At 51.0% G+C, this 18,972-nt stretch overlaps 1 protein-coding gene across 6 annotated transcripts in view; it reads left to right on the top strand.

Annotated features, from left to right (window-relative positions):
- Positions 1 to 17,411, top strand: part of MIDEAS (mitotic deacetylase associated SANT domain protein) — a 70,300-nt gene extending 52,889 nt beyond the window's left edge. For 5 of the 6 annotated variants that reach the window (XM_077909938.1, XM_077909942.1, XM_077909939.1 and 2 more), the window contains 10 exons: positions 2,862 to 3,207; positions 5,296 to 5,362; positions 5,817 to 5,959; positions 6,055 to 6,158; positions 6,662 to 6,737; positions 7,416 to 7,504; positions 9,667 to 9,816; positions 11,029 to 11,241; positions 13,238 to 13,434; positions 14,034 to 17,411. In XM_077909938.1, the coding sequence (XP_077766064.1) occupies positions 2,862 to 3,207; positions 5,296 to 5,362; positions 5,817 to 5,959; positions 6,055 to 6,158; positions 6,662 to 6,737; positions 7,416 to 7,504; positions 9,667 to 9,816; positions 11,029 to 11,241; positions 13,238 to 13,434; positions 14,034 to 14,214 (1,566 nt within the window). In that variant the 3' untranslated portion in view covers positions 14,215 to 17,411. Of the gene's footprint in view, positions 1 to 2,861; positions 3,208 to 5,295; positions 5,363 to 5,816; positions 5,960 to 6,054; positions 6,159 to 6,661; positions 6,738 to 7,415; positions 7,505 to 9,666; positions 9,817 to 11,028; positions 11,242 to 11,438; positions 12,021 to 13,237; positions 13,435 to 14,033 lie in introns of those variants that run through there. The other variant, XM_077909943.1, reaches the window with a different exon arrangement.
- The last annotated feature ends 1,561 nt before the right edge of the window (positions 17,412 to 18,972 follow it).

The raw sequence follows: 18,972 nt of genomic DNA, 5'->3' as shown, positions 1-18,972 counted from the left end.
TTCTTGTCTTCCAGAGAGGATTTATCTTTGCATCTGACAGGTAGCAAAGGGCATTAGCAATTCTGAATTGTTTTTAATTTATTTTTAAAAATATTTTATTTATTTATTCATGGACACAGAGAGAGAGGCAGAGACACAGGCAGAGGGAGAGGGAGAAGCAGGCTCCATGCAGGGAGCCCGATGTGAGACTTGATCCCAGGTCTCCAGGATCACACCCCAGGCTGCAGGCGGCGCCAAACCACTGCGCCACCAGGGCTGCCCTGAATTGTTTTTAATTTAATCAGCGATTAAGAGTAGAGGATTTTAAGTTGCTCATTATTCCATGTGAAGACTAGTTTATTTCTGATTCACCTTTATTCTGAGGATATAGCCCTTTGGAACCCCAATCCAAAGCCTGGGGGTTTATCAGGCTCTCCTTCCTCAGCAAGGTCTGAAGCCCGATTTTTATTCTACTAGCTCCTTGGATTTGTTAAAAACTCTGTTTAGTTTCTCAGCTTCCTAGTTACCTCTTCTACTAATGCATCCACCTCTAGGGAAAGCACAACTCCAAACGCTAGACTTCCCTCTTTCATTTTCCTTCTTTTCCTATATTTTGGTTCTTCAAGTCTTTGCCAACTTATTTGCTCTCAGCTACCTTTAGAAATCTGGTTTTTATATAGAGTCTGGGTTTCTTAGTTATTCTCAGCTGGAGAGTTAGCCTGCAAGCCTGTCCTCTGTAAAAAAAAAGGGGGGGGGACCTATAAGATTATTATGAGCAGGACAGTCTCTACTCTCTGGGATCTTATTCTCCGGTTGTGATAGAGGTTGGAGGCTAGAGGCCTCTGTCCTGAGGATGGCAGGAAGGAGCTTGAGCAACTACATAGCTCTACATACCCATTTTATAGATGAGGAAGTAGGTCCAGGAAAGGCAAGAGACTTACATAAGTTCATACAGCCAAGTAATGGCAGAGCTAGTCCTGGAATTTGGATCTCCTGAATCCCCCCCTGTAGATAGTTGAACTTCACCAGACTTTAGGAAGAGGTTTATTTTGTTGTTATTTGTTTGTTTGTTTGTTTTTCTTTCTAATATAGGTATTTTCAATCTTGCACAAAAGTATAGAGAATGGTAAAATGAACCTCAATATTTAAACATCTCCTGGCTTTAATGGTTTTCAAAATACATTCTTTTTTTTTTTTAAGATTTAATTTATTTATTCATGAGAGACACACACAGAGAGAGCGAGAGAGGCAGAGGGAGAAGCAGGCTCCATGCAGGGAGTCTGACATGGGACTTGATCCCGAGTCTTCAGGATCACCCCCTGGGCCGAAGGCAGCGCTAAACTGCTGAGCCACCCGGGCTGCCCGAGACACTTTTTTTTTTTATTTGTATCTCCACTTCTTCTGCCACTGGATTTTTTTTTTAAACAAATCCCAAACATCATATCATTGCATTCATACATACTTAGGTTTCTATCTGAAGTACACTATACATAAGCTTCCTCCCTCCCTTCCTTTCTTCCTTCTATGTAACCTCAATATTTATTATCACATCTATAAAATCAATACAGAAAATATTGTCAAATATTCAAAATAGTTTATTTGCATGTCCCTTATTACAAAATTACAAATCATTATACTAGCTGAGTTCGTGTTGGATTTCTTGTCTGGCAAGCTTGAGGGCCTTTGGCTCCACTGCATTTCTTTCTGTGCAATCATATTATTCCCCTAAGGAGGGAAGAATAAAGAATTTCATTTCTTCCTTGTATACAGAAAAAAGGGGGGGGGGCACAAATGGGTAAAGGACATGACCAAGACCTCATGGATAGTCAGGAGCCTCTGCTGAAAGAGTTTGTGGAAATGGGACACTGGGAGGAGGAGAGAGCCTGCTGTCCTCAGGCCTACTCAGTCAGTATAGCCAGCCTCACCTGGTGGCCAGCTGTGCACCCAGAAAGGTGATTTGGATGTTGTTCACCCTCATAGAGTTCCATTCCTCTTTGAGGGGATAGGGATGGAGCAAAGAAAGGCCTCTATTCCCTTATAGCTGTACACCCTCTATTCTATATGGAGATCCATGAGGCATTACTGAGCAGGGGAAAGTGTAAGCTCAGAGGGCTCACCTTTGACAGCATGAATGGGCTAGTCTGTGTTAGTCATAGGACTAATACTATGAGGAAAAGTTCTGTGAGGACCAGACTGTCTTATTCATTTTGTGGTCCCATGCCCAGCTCAGGTCTTAGCACATAGTCTATCTAATACAGAGCTTGATAGCAGCCAGTATTTATTGAGTATTTACTACATATCAGGTACTGTTCTCAGTGATTTCCATGTATTAATTCATTCAGCCCTCATAGCTAAACCTTTGGTAGGCACTTATTATTCCCAGATTAAAAATGATGACGCACAGAAAAGTTAAGAAAATTTATGTGTTAAGTAAGGGAGGTAGAGCCCATTCCAAGCAATGCAACTACAGACCCTTGCCCCTTTACTGCTACAGTTCCCCATCCAATAGCATATTTTGCGTCAGGGGTTGGGAACTAGGGCCTGTGGGCCAAATCCAGACCTAAGAATGGATTTTACATTTTACAAGGATTATTTGAAAAGGATGGGGAGAAGGGGAAGAAGAACAGTATGTAATGGAGCCAGTGTGCAGTCCACAAAGCCTAAATTTATTCTCTGACCTTTACAGAAACAGTTTGCTGACCCCTAGCCTAGAGGAGATGGTAAAAGGGTTTTTGGGCCTGTTTCCTGTCTCAGGCTTGCCTTTTGGCAGGTGTAGTAGGCAGACTAAAGTTCCAAAGGTGAGACTGACAAGCAGTGGTCAAGTCTTCAGTTTTCCCAGCACATAGGAGGCTGAGCCATCTTGGTTCTCTTTCCTTCTCCAGGCTGAGGACATGAATGTCAAGTTGGAAGGGGAACCTTCAGTGCGGAAACCAAAGCAGCGGCCAAGGCCTGAGCCCCTGATCATCCCCACCAAGGCGGGCACTTTCATTGCCCCTCCCGTCTACTCCAACATCACCCCATATCAGAGCCACCTGCGCTCTCCTGTTCGCCTAGCTGATCACCCCTCAGAGCGGAGCTTTGAACTACCCCCTTATACACCGCCCCCCATCCTCAGCCCTGTGCGGGAAGGCTCCGGTCTCTATTTCAATGCCATCATGTCAACCAGCAGCATCCCAGCCCCTCCTCCCATCACGCCAAAGAGTGCCCATCGTACCCTGCTGCGGTCTAGTGAGTGACCCACCTTCAGGGGTCATGGGGGCAGGGAATGTGGGGAGGGAGGGCGGTGGGCAGGGATGAGACTCTACTTATAGGGCTGTTGGATATTGGGCTAGAATACTGTGGGCAAAGGGGCCCCACTCTCTTCTCTGAGAGAGAAAAGGAGATTGTCCTGGTTCAAGAACAGGCCAGGGTATGGGAGAGGGGTTTGAGTCCAACTGCTTGGGTTCAAATCCCAATTCTACCATTTACTAGGACTTGTGCAAGTCATTTAAACTCTCTCGGTTTCAGTTTCTTCAGTATTAAATGAAGATAGTATTTGGTTGATTCTGAAATTGCCAATTTCAACTATTTTTAGATTCACTAATAGTTTCCAACGGTTCAACCTAATAACCACCTCACAGGGTTGTGACGAGGTTCAGATGCATTAGCGAATCATGCCTGGAGCATCGTGTTTATTCCTAGAAGGTGGCAGATCCTGTCTCCTGGGAGTTGTTTTGGCCCAGAGCAGACATTTTGGGTGGCCTGGGTGGTGAATTGTTGGAAACCGTTGCCAATTTCCCAAAAGGATGTGTTTCCTCTGAAAAATGGGATAATCCTATCTCTTGGCGTGGTGGAGGATTAAATGTGAGTAAACACTAGGGTGAGGCTGCACCATCACCAGATTAACCTCTGACCCTGACCTCCCGTGGCCTAGCTCTCTGGTGCCCCCTGGTGTCTATGGGTGAGGAATGGCTCACCCTGGGCTGGCTGACCTTCTGCCCTCCCATGTACCCCTCCAAGCTTGGAAGCTTCTCTCCCTGCCTGGGTCGTGCAGGAAGAAGTTACTGTAGAGACCAGACTGGCAGCAAAGAGAGGCCTCCTGTCCATCCACGAGTATTTTTTTTTTTTAAGATTTTATTTATTCATGGGGGGGACAAAGAGGGGTGGGGGGGCAGAGACACAGGCAGAGGGAGAAGCAGGCTCCATGCAGGGAGCCTGATATGGGACTTGATCCCGGGACTCCAGGATCACGCCCTGGGCCAAAGGCGGCGCTAAACCGCTGAGCCACCTGGGCTGCCCCTCCATGAGTATTGAGCACTTGGGTGTAAAACATTGAACTGGGTCTTGTGAAGAGTCTCCACAGTGTTGGGGACAGCATAGTCTGCTCTAGAGAGTGTACAGGGCCATTAAAGAGTTGACATGGGAACCTGGGAGGCAGAAAAGCAGAAGTTGTGAGTAGAGTGGGATCAGCAGCCAGTGAGAGAAACAGACCCTAAGCTCCAAAGCCTGCAGAAGCTTCTAGCCTGGGGTGGTAAGAAAGGAGTCTGCAGAGGGTGGGGCTAGAGCTGAGCTTGAACCAGGAGGGGGATGGGGAGGACCTGAGGATGCAAAGGGCTGGCGGTGGGACTGTGCAGGAAGAATGATGAGCTGTGAGTAAGCAGTCGGCTGGGATCTGGGGTCCAGGTGGTGAGAGGCCTAGATGGAGGGGGAACTGCATGAGCGAGCTGAGCTGAGGAGTTCAGGTTTTATCTCAAGCTGCAGAGGAGAGTCCTCCAAGATTTTGTTTTTGGAGCAAGGGAATGTCTAGATCACACGGGGTGCTCAGATTAGCTCAGGAGAAACTGAGGCAGAGAACCCAACATGAAGTGAGAAGTATGAAACAGGGATTCCCCTTCACTACCTTGCTAGCATGCCAGAAGTTTCAGCTCTTTACTAGAGCAAGCCCAGGTTAATGTTGGAGTTAATTCTATAGTGTGGGAGCTCCTGGGGCAGGGACCCAGCATTGGGTATAAGTACTGGTAATACTAATAGCTAATATTTATTGAGGCTGAAGCTTTGTGCGTGATTTTATTCAGTCCTCATGTTAACTCTAGGAGGTGGGTAGTTATAGCCCCTCTCAGCAGGTGTGAAAACAGAAGCACCCACATGTTTGGCAAAGTCACAGTTAGTCGTCACAGTTGCAGGCTGAGGAGCCAGGATTCAGGGTGCCTGATTTTCGAGTGTGAGTCTCTGTGAGTCACTGCTGAGGCTCTTGTGCAAACAGAGCAGCCATGGAGGGTGGGGGTTGGGGGGGCTTACTGAAAGGAGGGTTTCACCAATATCCCTTTTGTCCCATAGATAGCGCTGAAGTCACCCCACCTGTCCTCTCGGTGATGGGGGAGGCCACCCCAGTGAGCATCGAGCCGTAAGTGCAGCCCTTCCTCTGGCCCATGGCATGAGGGTGGTGGAGTGGGGTCCAGTGCATGTGAGCCCTGGGAGGAGGGCCTCTGAAATTTCACAGTCGCCTCTGGGCTTTACTGCCCCACCCTGCTTCTGTGAGGAAGTCACTGGAAAAGGAAAGCACCAGCTCGGTTTAAATTTGCCTCTGAGGAGAAAGAGGATAGTCCAGGAGACTCCTTCTCAGTCTGTAAACCTGAAGCTTCTCTCCTTCCCAAACTCTGGGCCTTGTCTTTCTGGCTTTACCAGTGGCTGTTTGCTAGGCTGTCCTCACGGAAGCCAAATTCCCATACACCCAGTTGAAGCCTTGCCACGCTCAGCCTCTGCCGGCCACCCCCTGCTGCTTCTCCCACCCCAGGGAGAAAGATTCCCGATCCCCTGAAGAGGTGAGGCTTCATTCCCTGCCCTTTCCATCCCTGCAGACGCATCAACGTGGGCTCCCGGTTCCAAGCGGAAATCCCATTGATGAGGGATCGGGCACTGGCCGCTGCAGACCCCCACAAGGCTGACTTGGTGTGGCAGCCGTGGGAGAGCCTGGAGAGCAGCCGGGAGAAGCAGAGGCAAGGTGAGAGGGGACCAGAACCAGCAGGCGAAGGTGGGCAGGTGGGTGGGCGAGGCCCGGTAAGTGATTTCTTCTTTCCCTTCCCATGCTTGCTCTAGTGGAAGATCTGTTGACAGCTGCCTGCTCCAGTATCTTCCCTGGAGCTGGCACCAACCAGGAGCTGGCCCTGCACTGTCTACATGAGTCCAGGGGAGACATCCTGGTGAGACAACGGCCCTGGTAGAGGGAGGGACCCTCAGGGAGGCTGGCCTGGATCCATGTCTGCCGTGCAGGAGCCAGGACTGCTGATGCACTGATTCAAAGCCGGCAGGAGGGGTGGGCCAAGTTTGGGGTTGTAGGAGTTCCACCCAAGGCAGTCTTAGTTCCAAACTCCAGACTTGGCTGCCCAGGGTCCTCCTGTCTACCCCTGTCTCTCCCTGATTCTGGATCAGTGAATCCCCACCCTCAGGAAGGTTCATGTGTCTGTCTGCCCTGGGGGCCACATGCTCCCTCTTAAGAGGCCCAGGTTCCTGAGCAGCCCCACCCCCACGACCTCCCCATCTTGCCAGACCTCTTGTCCCTCAGCAGTGAAGCAGGGACAACAATAAATGCCCACCCTACTAAGAGGGTTCAAGAGGCCTTCTGAATTTTGCCTGGTACCTAGGATGCTCGGCCTGCCACTGAGACCCCTGCAGGGCCTTGACCTTTGCCTCACTTCCCCTTCAGGAAACGCTGAATAAGCTGCTACTGAAGAAGCCCCTGAGGCCCCATAACCACCCACTGGCGACTTATCACTACACAGGTGGGCCTGGGACCTGGAGTCTCAAGGGGTCTCCAACATCAGTGGGGCCCAGCTTACTGCTGAGTCCTGGGAAGGGGTGAGGAGGTGTGGGGGGTGGATAAGCCAAGAGCCAGAGTGATGGAAAGAACTGACTCCAAAGATGGGGTAGTCCCCCAGGGGCTTCCTGTGCCCTGGGGTGGAAGGGAGAGGGGTGTGGGCTAGTGGGAGCCCATGCAAGCAAAAAAAAAGCCCATGGTAAGGTGCAAGGGATAGGAGTCCAGGGAGTGCCATCCAGACTGGCATCGGGTGCCTGGATCTTAGACAACCCCTGGAAGGCCATGTCCCATCCTGGGCTCTGGACTTTTAAAAGGGACACTGACCGAATGGCATAATCACAGCAGCCACTGTCCCCAGTTCCTGTTGAGTGGCACATCTTGTCTGTGTCAGGTCCAGCCTCGAGGTCCCACGGGGTTATCTCAGGTCATCTGCAGCACCACTGGTGCAGTGGCTTCTATTCCTAGTTCCTGGCTCGCGAGTGAGGAGAGTGAGGCTCAGAGGCCAGTACGTGGCCCAGCTCTGCATGCCTGTGGAGACCCCCACAGATGGATGGCTTCACACTTCTCTGCGTGTCAGGATGGCCCCCTGCAGTGCTCATGGCCCCATCCACCTCACTACTGTGGCTCCCTCTCTGCCCTGCAGGCTCTGACCAGTGGAAGATGGCCGAGAGGAAGCTGTTCAACAAAGGCATTGCCATCTACAAGAAGGATTTCTTCCTGGTGCAGAAGCTGGTAAGCTGGGGCTCTGTTTGGGGGAAGAGGGAGTGAGGGAAGGCCAGGAACTGACTGTGTGATTTGGGGCTCCCTCTGCTGGTGGTGGCCTCTCAGTCCCTTACCAGGCCCTCTGTGAAAGAGTTAGGTCCATGCCACTACGTATCCTCAGAGACAATTTTCCAAACAAAACAAGGGGAAGAGATTGGGCCTTTCCTGCCCTCAGTTCCAAGCCTCCTTCCCTCATGTTAGGGTAGTGTGGTCATGCTGGGGGTGCTGGGGGGGTGCAAGGGGTGTCTCAGAGGGAGGCCTGAGTGGGCAGACCCAGTGGTGTCAGACTTCAGAGAGTGACTTGCCTGAGAGAGAACAGGAAAAGAAGGAGGGCTGCAGGCAGATGTGAGCCATTCCCCAAGGGGCTGGGCTGCTTCAAAAGCCACAATTAGCATGTGGAGGAGAGGTCACCCTAAGAATGAGGAGCACTGAGAGCCAGCAAGTGACTGTGTAACCTGGAGGGACATTGCCCACTTCCTGTCAGACCCAGGGCTTCCTTCCAGTAACTCCGCTGACCAAGTAGAGGAGGCCAAGTCTCATTTTCCTAAATTGGATTTATCTTGTCCTCTTTCCCATGTTGTTCTGGGAGAAAAAAAGTGCTTTCCTAATCCAAGGGCTTGCATCCTTCCAGAAGCCCTTCTCACAAAAATCGGAGCCTTGTGGACCATGGAGGCGAGAGAGTTTCCAAGAATGTCTTTTCTCCTCCTCGAATTGTAGATTGTGCCAGGACAGCCCTGGGGACTGGGCAAAGTGCTGATAAACTCTCCTACAAGGGCCCTGTTGTGAGGACAGTCATTTGCTGGGTTTTAGTAACACTGCGTTCCCAGATTGGGCAATATTTCTGTGAAGTACTTGCCTGCAAAACTCACTCCGGTGCCCTTAAACGCCGTAATGAAAAGAGCAGACCATTAGTCATACGGATGATTGGAAAGAATTGATAGCAAAAGTGTAAACAGGATCTAATTAGGAAATTTTTGGCTTGGCCATTCCTGTGAGATTGGAGCACATCTGTCACAGATGGATACAGAGGGCACAGAGGACTGTCACTGACCCCCTGGGCTGTGTGGACAGGACTTCCCAGCTCCCTGGACAGCCCTGCAGTTGGCTGAGCAGTCTGGGAGCCTGGGGCAGAAAGGGCAGAGTCAGAGCAAATGGCCTGTGTGTGTGGGAAAACCAGTCCAGAAACTAAACCCAGTAGCCAGGTGGATTTGTGAAATGAGAGTGCTAGGATTTCAGACTTTGGGAAGCCCCTTGGAAGTCATCGACACATGAAGAGACTTGGCCTAAGGTCGCACAGCCATTTAGTGGCAGAGTTAGGAGTAAGACTTAGGCCCTCTGCTTCCTTTTCAGGTTTTCCAGAGCTTTCTTGTTAGTCTCCCTTGAGTCCCTGCCGGACACAGGACAGTTTAACATTTCTCTAGCCTCACCTGTCAGTTGCTATTCCCTGGGAAGGAATGACACTGCTCGTGTTAATGGAGTCTCTGTTGCCAGATCGGGCTGGCTCTGAACGTGGATGGCATCCAGACTTTTTCACCTGGAACTTTTTATTTTGAAACATTTCAAACTTTACAGAAAAATGGAAAGAATAGTACAATGAACACCCACATACCCCTCATTTACATTTACCAGTTGTTAACCGTTAACTAGCTTTCCCTCTCTCTTTCACTGTCTCTCTATAAATTTATGTATGTCCTATTTCCTGTCCTTCCATTATAACTAATCGTTAAAAGTAAGCTCTAGACAGCATGACATTTGATCATCTCTTAAAAACGAGGGCATCTCTTTCAAAACCACAATATCATTATCACACCCAAGAAATTTAGACTGATACAGCAGTATTCTCCAATATGTAATCCTTATTCAGATCTCCCCAGTGGCCTCATGTTCTTTTTAGCTTTTTTTTTTTTTTTTTTTTAAATAGTGCTGAAGCATTGGTTAATTGAACTGGTTGGTGGTTGTTCAGGGCATGCATTGGAGAAGCAGTTGTATTTTGGGCTTCTTGGGTTTAGCATTGGCTGAGGCTGAGGTTGAGATGGGGCTGAGGGGCACATGCATGGACGGGAAAGGCTGGAGTATCCCCAGGCAGGTGAGCTAAACCAGGAACTCTGACCTCAGTTTTGGCTTCAAACCAGATCCAGACCAAGACTGTGGCGCAGTGTGTGGAGTTCTACTACACCTACAAGAAGCAGGTGAAAATCGGCCGCAACGGGACGCTAACCTTCGGGGATGTGGATACAAGTGACGAGAAGTCAGCCCAGGAAGAGGTTGAAGTGGATATTAAGGTGACTCCCTTCCCAGCTTCAGCTGCTTAGAGCCTTGGCTGTGTCTGGGGTTAGGGACTTAGTTGGGAGCCTGAGGCCAAGCTCTCTGGAAGTCCATGGAGAGCAGAGAGAGGAAGGCAGTATCCCTGACAGCCCCAAAGAGGTGATGTCCTGGACACTGGACCTGGGCTGTTAGGTTCCCCTCTCTATCTGCCAGTGTCATGGTAACGATAGCTTGTGTTTGCTGCAGAACACTGGGGAATTTTCCCACAGTATTTACAGCAGCACTGACTTACTGTCCCCTAATAGCAAATCTTGAACACTGTTGCCCAAACTTGAGTCATTCTTGTACAGCCATCATGAATATGTCTGCATCCTGCCACATGTCACTATCACCGTTTTTGTCACATTCATCTACCACCTATACTCCCTCCTACTTCATATTTTTCTTTTTTACTCAGAAGTAAAAAAGCTCCTTTTTTACTCAGAAGAGAAATATTATATCACAGCCATAAACAGAAAACCAGGATTGTTTGCCATAGAAGGTACTAGTAGTAAAACGAAATATATATGAAAATCAAACAATGTTATTAAATTCTAGATAGATACCATTACCTGCCAAGGCTCTGAGTCTCAGGCCTAACTTCTGTTTAATTAAGACTGAAGAAGTATAAAAGACACATTAAGATCCAAGTTGAAACTTTGTCCTTAATCATAATCAGGATTGAAAGAAATTTGAAAAGCCAGTGTTATTTTATTTTCTGTCCATGTGGCCACATAACGTCATCTTGGGTTCTAAGTGCACACTTGCTGACATGCTGTGCTAAAACCAGGAATGGTTTGGTCCTCATTTTGCAGGTGCAAGTGCCGAAAGCATTAGAAAGATAGTTTAGAATTGGAGCTAAGGCTGCTGCCGGGCTCCACCAGGGCACCTCGCTGAAGTATGTGTCTCTTGAATTGGCATGCTTGCTCCCTGCCCCTGGCTCAGTCTCAAGTGCTCTGTGTCTTCCTGAGGGCTTCCAGGGCTCAAGACTCCCATCTTCTTTTGGAAGCCAACCAGCTGGGGTTGGGGGGTGGTGGGGGTTATAGAGGTGTAGCACAGGAGGCTGTGCTGGGCCAGGTCAGGCAAGCAGGATGAGCAGGGCCTAGTGGTCCCTGGTTGGGTCAGAATCAGTGCAGAATGGCTGTGTGACTGAGCTCCAGGCTCACTGCCCTCCTTCTTGTCCCCTGTAGACTTCCCAGAAGTTCCCTAGGGTGCCTCCTCCCAGAAGAGAGTCTCCAAGTGAAGAGAGGCTGGAGCCCAAAAGGGAAGTAAAGGAGACCAGGAAGGAGGGGGAGGAGGAGGTGCCAGAGATCCAGGAGAAGGGAGAGCAGGAGGAGGGGCGAGAGCGAAGCCGGAGGGCAGCGGCTGTCAAAGCCACACAGACACTACAGGCCAATGAGTCGGTAAGTGTGCCCTCCGCTGGGGGAGTCCAGGGCCAGAAGGAGGGCTGGAGCTGGGCCTCGGGGTGTAGGGGGGAAGGCAGAACAGGAACATGGTGATGACGATCATCATCATCACAGCAGGAAATGTACTAAATGCCTTATGCTTTTAGCTCATTTAATCCTCATAACCCTGTGTGGTCATTATTCCCATTTTACAGATGAGGAAAATGAGGCCCCCTTGAAAAGACAACTAGTAAACAGCCTGACTCCAAAGTCTGCTATTAATTTTCATACTCTATTGCTTCTGGATCTGAGACTCAAGAAGAAGGCTTTTGTGAAGACCTAAAAGGCGTGTGGGGACATTGGGGAAGCATTTATGAGTTGTAGCTCAGGCAGGCTCCCCGTAAGAGAGGTGTGTCCCCGCCAGGAATGTCTGACAAGAAGAACAAGCTGAGACCATGAGGACAACAACAATGGCCCCTGACAGGTGTTCTCCACACAGTGCCTTCCTGACTGTTATCTTGTGGATTCCTCACGGTCACCCCATAGTGTTATCCTCTACCTGGAAGATAGAGGACACTGGGTTCAGAGAGGCCAAATGACTTGCCTGAGGTCCCACCCACTGTCCTTGTAGTGAGGCCCTCTGTCCACCATATCACAGACCAAGAAACAAGACATACTGGCCAGAGATGTTCCTTGTCAGGGAGAGGTCCCCTAAAAAAGAGTAGGGATGGGAAGGATCTATTAGGGAGCTACTGAGAGAACCTTCTTCTTCTTCCCTTTTTTTTTTTTTTTTTTTTTTTTTAAAGATTTTCTATGTTGATTTGACAGAGAAAGAGAGTGCACAAGTGGCAGAGCAGCAGGCAGAGGGAGTGTGAGAAGCAGATCCCCTCTGAGCAGGGAGCCCGACACAGGGCTCAATCCCAGGACCCTGGGATCATGACTTGAGCCAAAGGCAGATGCCTAACTGAGCCATCCAGTTGCCCCCTGGGAGAACCTTTACAAAAAAAATTCTGGGATCCCTGGGTGGCTCAGCGGTTGAGTGTCTGCCTTCAGCCCAGGGTGTGATCCTGGAGTCCCAGGATGGAGTCCCACATCGGGCTCCCTGCATGGAGCCTGCTTCTCCCTCTGCCAATGCTTCTCTCTCTCTGTGTTTCTCATGAATAAATAAAATCTTCAAAAAAAATCTGTGTTGTACACTTATGCTTGCACAAGACACTCCTTGCCCCACCCCAGACTGTAGATAGACAGCTCTTTTCTCTCTTCTGAGACTTAGCTGTGCTCCTTCTCCAAAAGCTGTGCTCTATGTACAAGCCCCATTGAGTTCTGCTGACTTTTGAGTATATTTCTCTATGAGGTCTACTCGTGTACATACTTAGGACTTCTAATGGCCCCCTGAGGCTCCCCTATCACAAGGCCCATGATTCCTATATCCTGAGTAGCACCTCTCAGCTCTGTGCCAGGTGTCCTGTACTCTTGGTGTCTGCTTGGCATTTCCCAGGGTGGCCCTTGTTATCTGTGCCTTTCACTAGAGCTTGAGCCCTCTGAGAGTAGGGATTACTGTCTGTCACCTCTGTATCCCCAGCACCTGGCACAGTCACATGGACTTGAATCTTATTTATGGAATTAAGGCATGAATGAATGGACTAAATGACTGAAAACATGCAAACATCATTAATTGAGACACCAAGCTGCCTCCCTCCCCCTGCCCCCCCCCCCCCCCAATTAGATAGATGCATGGAGAAGTCCTATGGCAGCTAGGGCTTTCCCACAGAATTACTGTAGCAACAGCTTTGTAAAGATAGAGTTGGCCAAAGACCGGAATGGGCTGCCAAAAAGCGGTGAGTCCCTTGTCACTGAAAGGATTCAAGTGGATTCTAGGGGAGCACTTGGCAGGAGCCTGAGATGAACTCAGGACCAGTTCCCTGAGATGCCAGAATGTATCTCTCTTTCCCAGACTTCAGAATGTATCTCTCTTTCCCAGACTTCTCACCTCTCCCTGTTTGATCCTCTCCAGGCCAATGACATCCTCATCCTCCGAAGCCATGAATCTAATGCCCCTGGGTCTGCTGGTGGCCAAGCCTCAGAGAAACCAAGGGAGGGGGCAGGGAAGTCCCGGAGGGCACTGCCTTTTTCGGAGAAGAAGAAAAAACCAGAGACATTTAACAAGACCCAGAACCAGGAGAACACTTTCCCTTGTAAGAAGTGTGGCAGGTAAGGTGGTAGGCCCTGCCTCCACGGGGACCTAGCAGGGTGGCCACCGCTGGGGACAGAGAAATATGCTTTCAAGGGGGATAGTGAGAGGTAGTCTGAGCTTTCACCTTGTCTGGTGATTGGCAGCAAGGGTTTCTAGGGCGGTGACGTCACTTGGCGGCTCTGAGAAGCAGCATGCTGGCGCTGAATCAGGCACCCTAGGAGGGTGGGGGTGGCCATGTGGGCGGAGCCAGTCCTGCAGAGCTGGGGCCCCCCCACAGACACACCCACGTGGGGCACAACCTCGCTAGCTGCATACACACAGATGCACTCACATGGGGTGCACCCTTGCACAGGGGCGCATACACGCAGATGCACCTGCGCCCCCACGCGCGGGCACGCGCGCGCGCACACAGACGCACCTGCGCATGTGCACACACACATACACATGCACTCACATGAGTATACCCTTGCACATTGTGTGCGCACGTAAACGGACACACCCATGCCGGGGCGCACCCTCGCACGCTGCGCACACACATGTGCATGCGCTGTCTGGTCTGGGGGGTCCTGGGGGCGCGGGGACGGCCCTCTGATGGGAGCCCCCTGCCCGGCTGCAGGGTGTTCTACAAGGTGAAGAGCCGCAGCGCCCACATGAAGAGCCACGCGGAACAGGAGAAGAAGGCCGCCGCGCTGAGGCAGAAGGAGAAGGAGGCGGCGGCCGCGGCGGCCACTGCGGCCGCCGCCTCCCCGCACCCGCCGGCCCTGCGCGAGGAGAGCGGCGCGGGGGAGCGGGGCTGAGCCCGGGTGCCGGGGCCACCCCCGCCGGCACCGGGGCCGCCGGCGGCCAGAGGAGAGCTCACGTGCACTGTTCTCTGAAGAAAACGAGACCATACAATAAACGGCTCTTTTATTTATAAAAAAGCCCCGGGAGCAGTCTTCAGGGCTGCAGGATCCAGTTCTCTCTGCGTCCCGCGGGGAAGTCGGCCTCACGCCCCCCTGCCTGGGCTGGGGCGCCCCTCGGGGGCGCTCGAGCACCGCCGCCCGCGCAGCCTCTGCCCTTCCTCTGTGTCCCCGGCTGCCCGAGGTCGCTGCCCGAGGTCGTCACCACGGAGAGCCGAGCACCAGCCCGCCCCCCGCCCGCCCCGGGAAAGTGTGTGGTCAGCTCGGAGAGGGAACTCAGCCTGCCACCTGTGCTGTCCCCTACCCTGTCCCGCGGCCACCTCCTCTGGGAGGAAGGCTCCCGAAGGCCGCTGGGTCGGAGGACGGTACCGGCCCTTTGCTGGGGGATAGCAGCCCGCGGGGGGCCGAGAAGGGGTCTCAGATGTGGCGGGGAGGGGCCAGCCTGCGGGAGGGTCGGGGAGGCTGGAGGGAACTGTTGATAAATCTTGGCTCTTCCTGCTTCTCCCCTTTTTGCCAAACACCTTTTGGGCCCCCGAAGGCTGCCGAGGGGGCTCATCTGTGGGGCCCACCTGCTCCTTGGTGCAAGTTCCCTGCCTTGCCTTCCCCCTGCCCTTGGCAGCTGCCCCCTCACCCCATCCCACCTGGTCTAGCGCAGATATCCACAGCTCAGCCCCCAGTCCTGCATGCTGGAGATTTCTGGATCCTTCCCTGGGAGGGGGAGGTCTCCTAACCAGATTGGACAGGAGCCTTCATTCCTTGACTTGTGTCATTTGGGAGCTATTTATTTATTCTTAATATTTAATTTTTAACATCCTCTCAGGGACCAGGGGCCTCCTGCTTTCCAGAGGCCCAAGTGCATTTATCCCAAAACAAGGCATCTTCTTGGCATCCACCCCACCCCCCCATTCCTAAGACCCTAAGGTCCCTCACCTTGTTGCTCTGGAAGCTCTTGCCAATACGAGTGTTAGTAGCCCTGAAAGAGGGTGGAAAGGTGTAAGGTGTCACCAAAGCCACACAGACTAGCAGAAGCAAGGAAGGTCAAAGGCAGTTCTCATTGCTACCTCTTCTCTGGCTGTATTTTCAAATTGCTCGAGGGGATTGGCTGGAAGCCAGAATTCTAGTTTTCTTTCTGGCTGGAGGAGGCCATATTTGGCATGGAGTCACTGAAGTGAAGGGCTGGAAGGTTCTAGAGGCCCCATCACTTCCCATAGGAGGGCCACGTTATTTTTCTGATCTTGTTCTTCAGCGTTAGTTCTGTGAAACGTTCCAAGTGAACGTGAGCATAGGACAGGTCGGCAGGTTAGGAAGGAGCCAAAAATCCTGCTACTCTCCTTACTACCCAATAGCCTAAAGACATCCATGTTCCTATTTGGGAGCTTGGAGTGGGGAGGGAGTTTTGTTTCTAAACTATGCACTAACAGGTGTTTTTCAGCATTCAGTTATGCATGAATACAGTTCTTCAGGACCCCAGCGATAGGAGTAACAAAATTCTCCCCGCCAGACTCCAGGACGGCTACCTAGATCGTCAACTTCCCCAGTTAGTTTCCTCCAAAGGCTTCTTCCAGGACCCAAGTTTGCAAAAATCTGGTATGCCCTCCAGAAACAGGAGGGTGGCAAATTTAAGCTGTCTTCTAAATCACTTGTGTAATAAGAGTGCCTTCGCAGCTTCGCCCCAAAGTGCTACTTATGTTTCCTGAGGTTTTTTCTATTTAAACAGTATTTTGTTTCAGGCCCCCCTGTGGACATGTGGTAAGAGGAACCTCCTTGTTTAGAGAGATTCTCCTCCTCTACGCTCACAGGAATCAGACTAGGCAAATATTGGTGGAAAAAATCAAGGTGGTACCTCTGTATTAATTCCACCAGACACTGTATTTTCGAAGGGCTCGTGCTCCAGGATGGATTTAGATCTAGAATACACGGTGAAAGTTAAAATGTGTAGAGGGCAATGCCATTGTTCCAAGTGACCTGCCAATAAAGTAGGTGCAGCCATAGGAGCTGGGATGGGTATATCCTTTAATGGTGCTTTCTCTCTGTGAACACAGTAGGCTTATCTTTTTTTTTTTTTCCTTGTTCTCTTCTATTCAGAGCTGTTTGCTTTAAGAAGTTAAATGACAAACACCTCCAGCTTTATAATGTCCTCCCCACACCATCTCACATAGCCATCTTCCAGTCTCCATCTACACTTAGCTAAGGGCATGAAACTAACCTAGTGCCTGTGTCCCAGACCATTTCTGAGGTGTCTTACCCACCCAAGGAGACTGTGCTTCAGCGCACTGTCCTCCATGCCTTCAGCAGCCCCCCTCACAGCTAAGGTACACCCTTATCCCTTCTGACCCCACCACCACCCCTGGCACAGAGGTCATGTGCTGCTTATGTCTAGAGAATCCCCTATATTTAACTGCCTCAGTGACCTAACCTCTTTCTTCTCATGTGCCAGATGTTAAGATGAAGGAGGAATACAACACATACTCAAGCCTCAGCTGTTTAAATATATTTTCACTGGGGCTCTCTTTTTTTTCGAACGGTATTTATTACCAGACTGGCAAGCCTAACTCCTTAGGTTTACAGGAAGTATGCATATTTTTATAAAACAATTGTATGTCCTCCCCATATTTCGCTGTGTTAATGTTTGCCTCTAACAATTTGCAGCTGTTTCACCTTTTCCTCATTTGTCTTTAAGTTGAAGGTCTTGTGTGGAGGGGACAGCACAGGAACAGCCTTGACAGTCTGTAATTATTGTACAAATATTTTAATAGCATATAAATAAGTATATTCCTTTTATTTTGGAAAAAAAACATGATCAGACACTGCCTTTTGTGTGTTTGCTGCCTGTGGCACCCTTTTTTAAAAAGACTGTTACATATTAAAATAGTGTATATATATATATATATATATAAATATTACCTCTTTTGCTGTACAGTTGTGATAGACCAGACTGAAGATTTTATTTTTTGTGTGCTTTTTATAAAAAAGAAAAAATAACACACTAAAGTAAATCTTGCGGATGTGATTGTAATGTACCTATGTAACTTATTTACTTTTGAATGTTCTTCTGTATCTTTAAACCTTTTATTAAATAAGGTTTTAAAAATTCAGAGTTGAATGCTGTGTTCTTTTGGGGAAGATTTTCACCATCTGGGATTGACGTTAAGTAGGCCCTGTTTTGCTTGCAGGGGGTTGCTTGACATTTTTGAACCACAAGGAGGATTCTCTTTTGTCAGCTCTTTCTCGATACCAGGACAGGAAAAATAACACACTAGCGTTTGCCTGGCTACGGATTATTGACTAGATACGGGTATTTTTTTTTTTTTTTTACAAAACTTTAGACAAGAAAAAGTCTCAACTCAATGTCTCACACAAAAATATGAACACGGCACGCTTCCAACGTGTTAGTTTGAGGGGATGTATGGAGGGTGCAGAATGCAATCAGGTGGCACAGGGAAGCTGCGGTGCTAAAGACCGTATTTTCCTACCCAGCGGATGACCAGTGACGGAGGCATTTGCAGCCTTAACTCCACTCCAGAATTATATTATCTTTTAAACAAGGTGCTTTGTTAAAAAGAAGAAAAAAAATTTTTTAAGGGCACCTGGGTGGCTCAGTGTTTGACCTCCTGCCTTTGGCTCAGGTCAGGATCCTGGGGTCCTGGGATAGAGCCCCGCATGGGGCTCCCTGCAGGGAACCTGCTTCTCCCTCCACCTCTGTCTCTGCCCACCCCTCATGAATAAATAAAATCTTTTTTAAAAAATGAAATAAAGGGCAGCCCGGGTGGCTCAGCGGTTTGGCGCCTGCCTTCGGCCCAGGGTGTGCTCCTCGAGTGCCAGGATTGAGTCCCGCGTCGGGCTCCCTGCGTGGAGCCTGCTTCTCCCTCTGCCTGTGTCTCTGCCTCTCTTTCTGTGTCTCTCACGAATAAATAAAATCTTTTTTAAGAAATGAAATAAAAACTGGAAAATGTGAAAAAGGAAATGCGCCACCAAAGAGCGCAGTGTCCGGAGCGCCAGGCCAGCGCCTCCGCGAACCGCTCCACCCCGCCCCCAGCCCCAACCCCGGGAGCGCGCGGAGCGGGCGGGAGTCCGGGCCGCCGTTGCCATGGCTACGCTCGGGGGCGGGGCGCGGAGGAAGCGGCTCCGCAGCCGGCCCCGCCCCGCACTGCGGCAGTAACGCCTCCGCGGGCTGCGGTGGGACCCCGGCGGCCCCGCTGCGCCACACCGCCGCAGCCCGCCGCAGCCTGCGCGCCGCCGCCGCCTGTGGCCCCGCTTCCCCGTCCTTCGGCGCCTCCGCCGCCCGTGTGCTCGGTCCTCAGCCGCCCTCACCGCCCGGAGCCATCCCTGCGTCTGCAAAGAAGCCGCTGGCGGGCTGGCGTGGCAGCCACCGCCGCGACCTCAGAACAGGCTCTGCCTCCGGGGACCGCACAGCCCTCGTCTGCAGAGCAGCCGCTCCTCGGCCGACTGGAGGCCGGGCTCCGGCCGCGGACGCCGGATCGCCTCCGAGGGGAGCCCCGAGTGCCGGCGCCCGGCTGCCGGGAGGAGGCGGCCACGCCCCGCGACCACACCCGGGCGCCTCCGGCCCCGCGGCGCAGCCCTCGCCAGCCGCGCTCGCTGCCCGCCTCCTGCGCTGCGACGGGACGCGACCCCCGGCTGCAGGTGGGGGACCCGGGC

This window comes from Canis aureus, chromosome 9 (assembly GCF_053574225.1).
Source record: "Canis aureus isolate CA01 chromosome 9, VMU_Caureus_v.1.0, whole genome shotgun sequence".
NCBI classification, from domain to species: Eukaryota; Metazoa; Chordata; class Mammalia; order Carnivora; family Canidae; genus Canis; species Canis aureus.
Note: the sequence above shows the minus strand (reverse complement) of the source record. Positions and strands in the feature narration are given on the sequence as shown.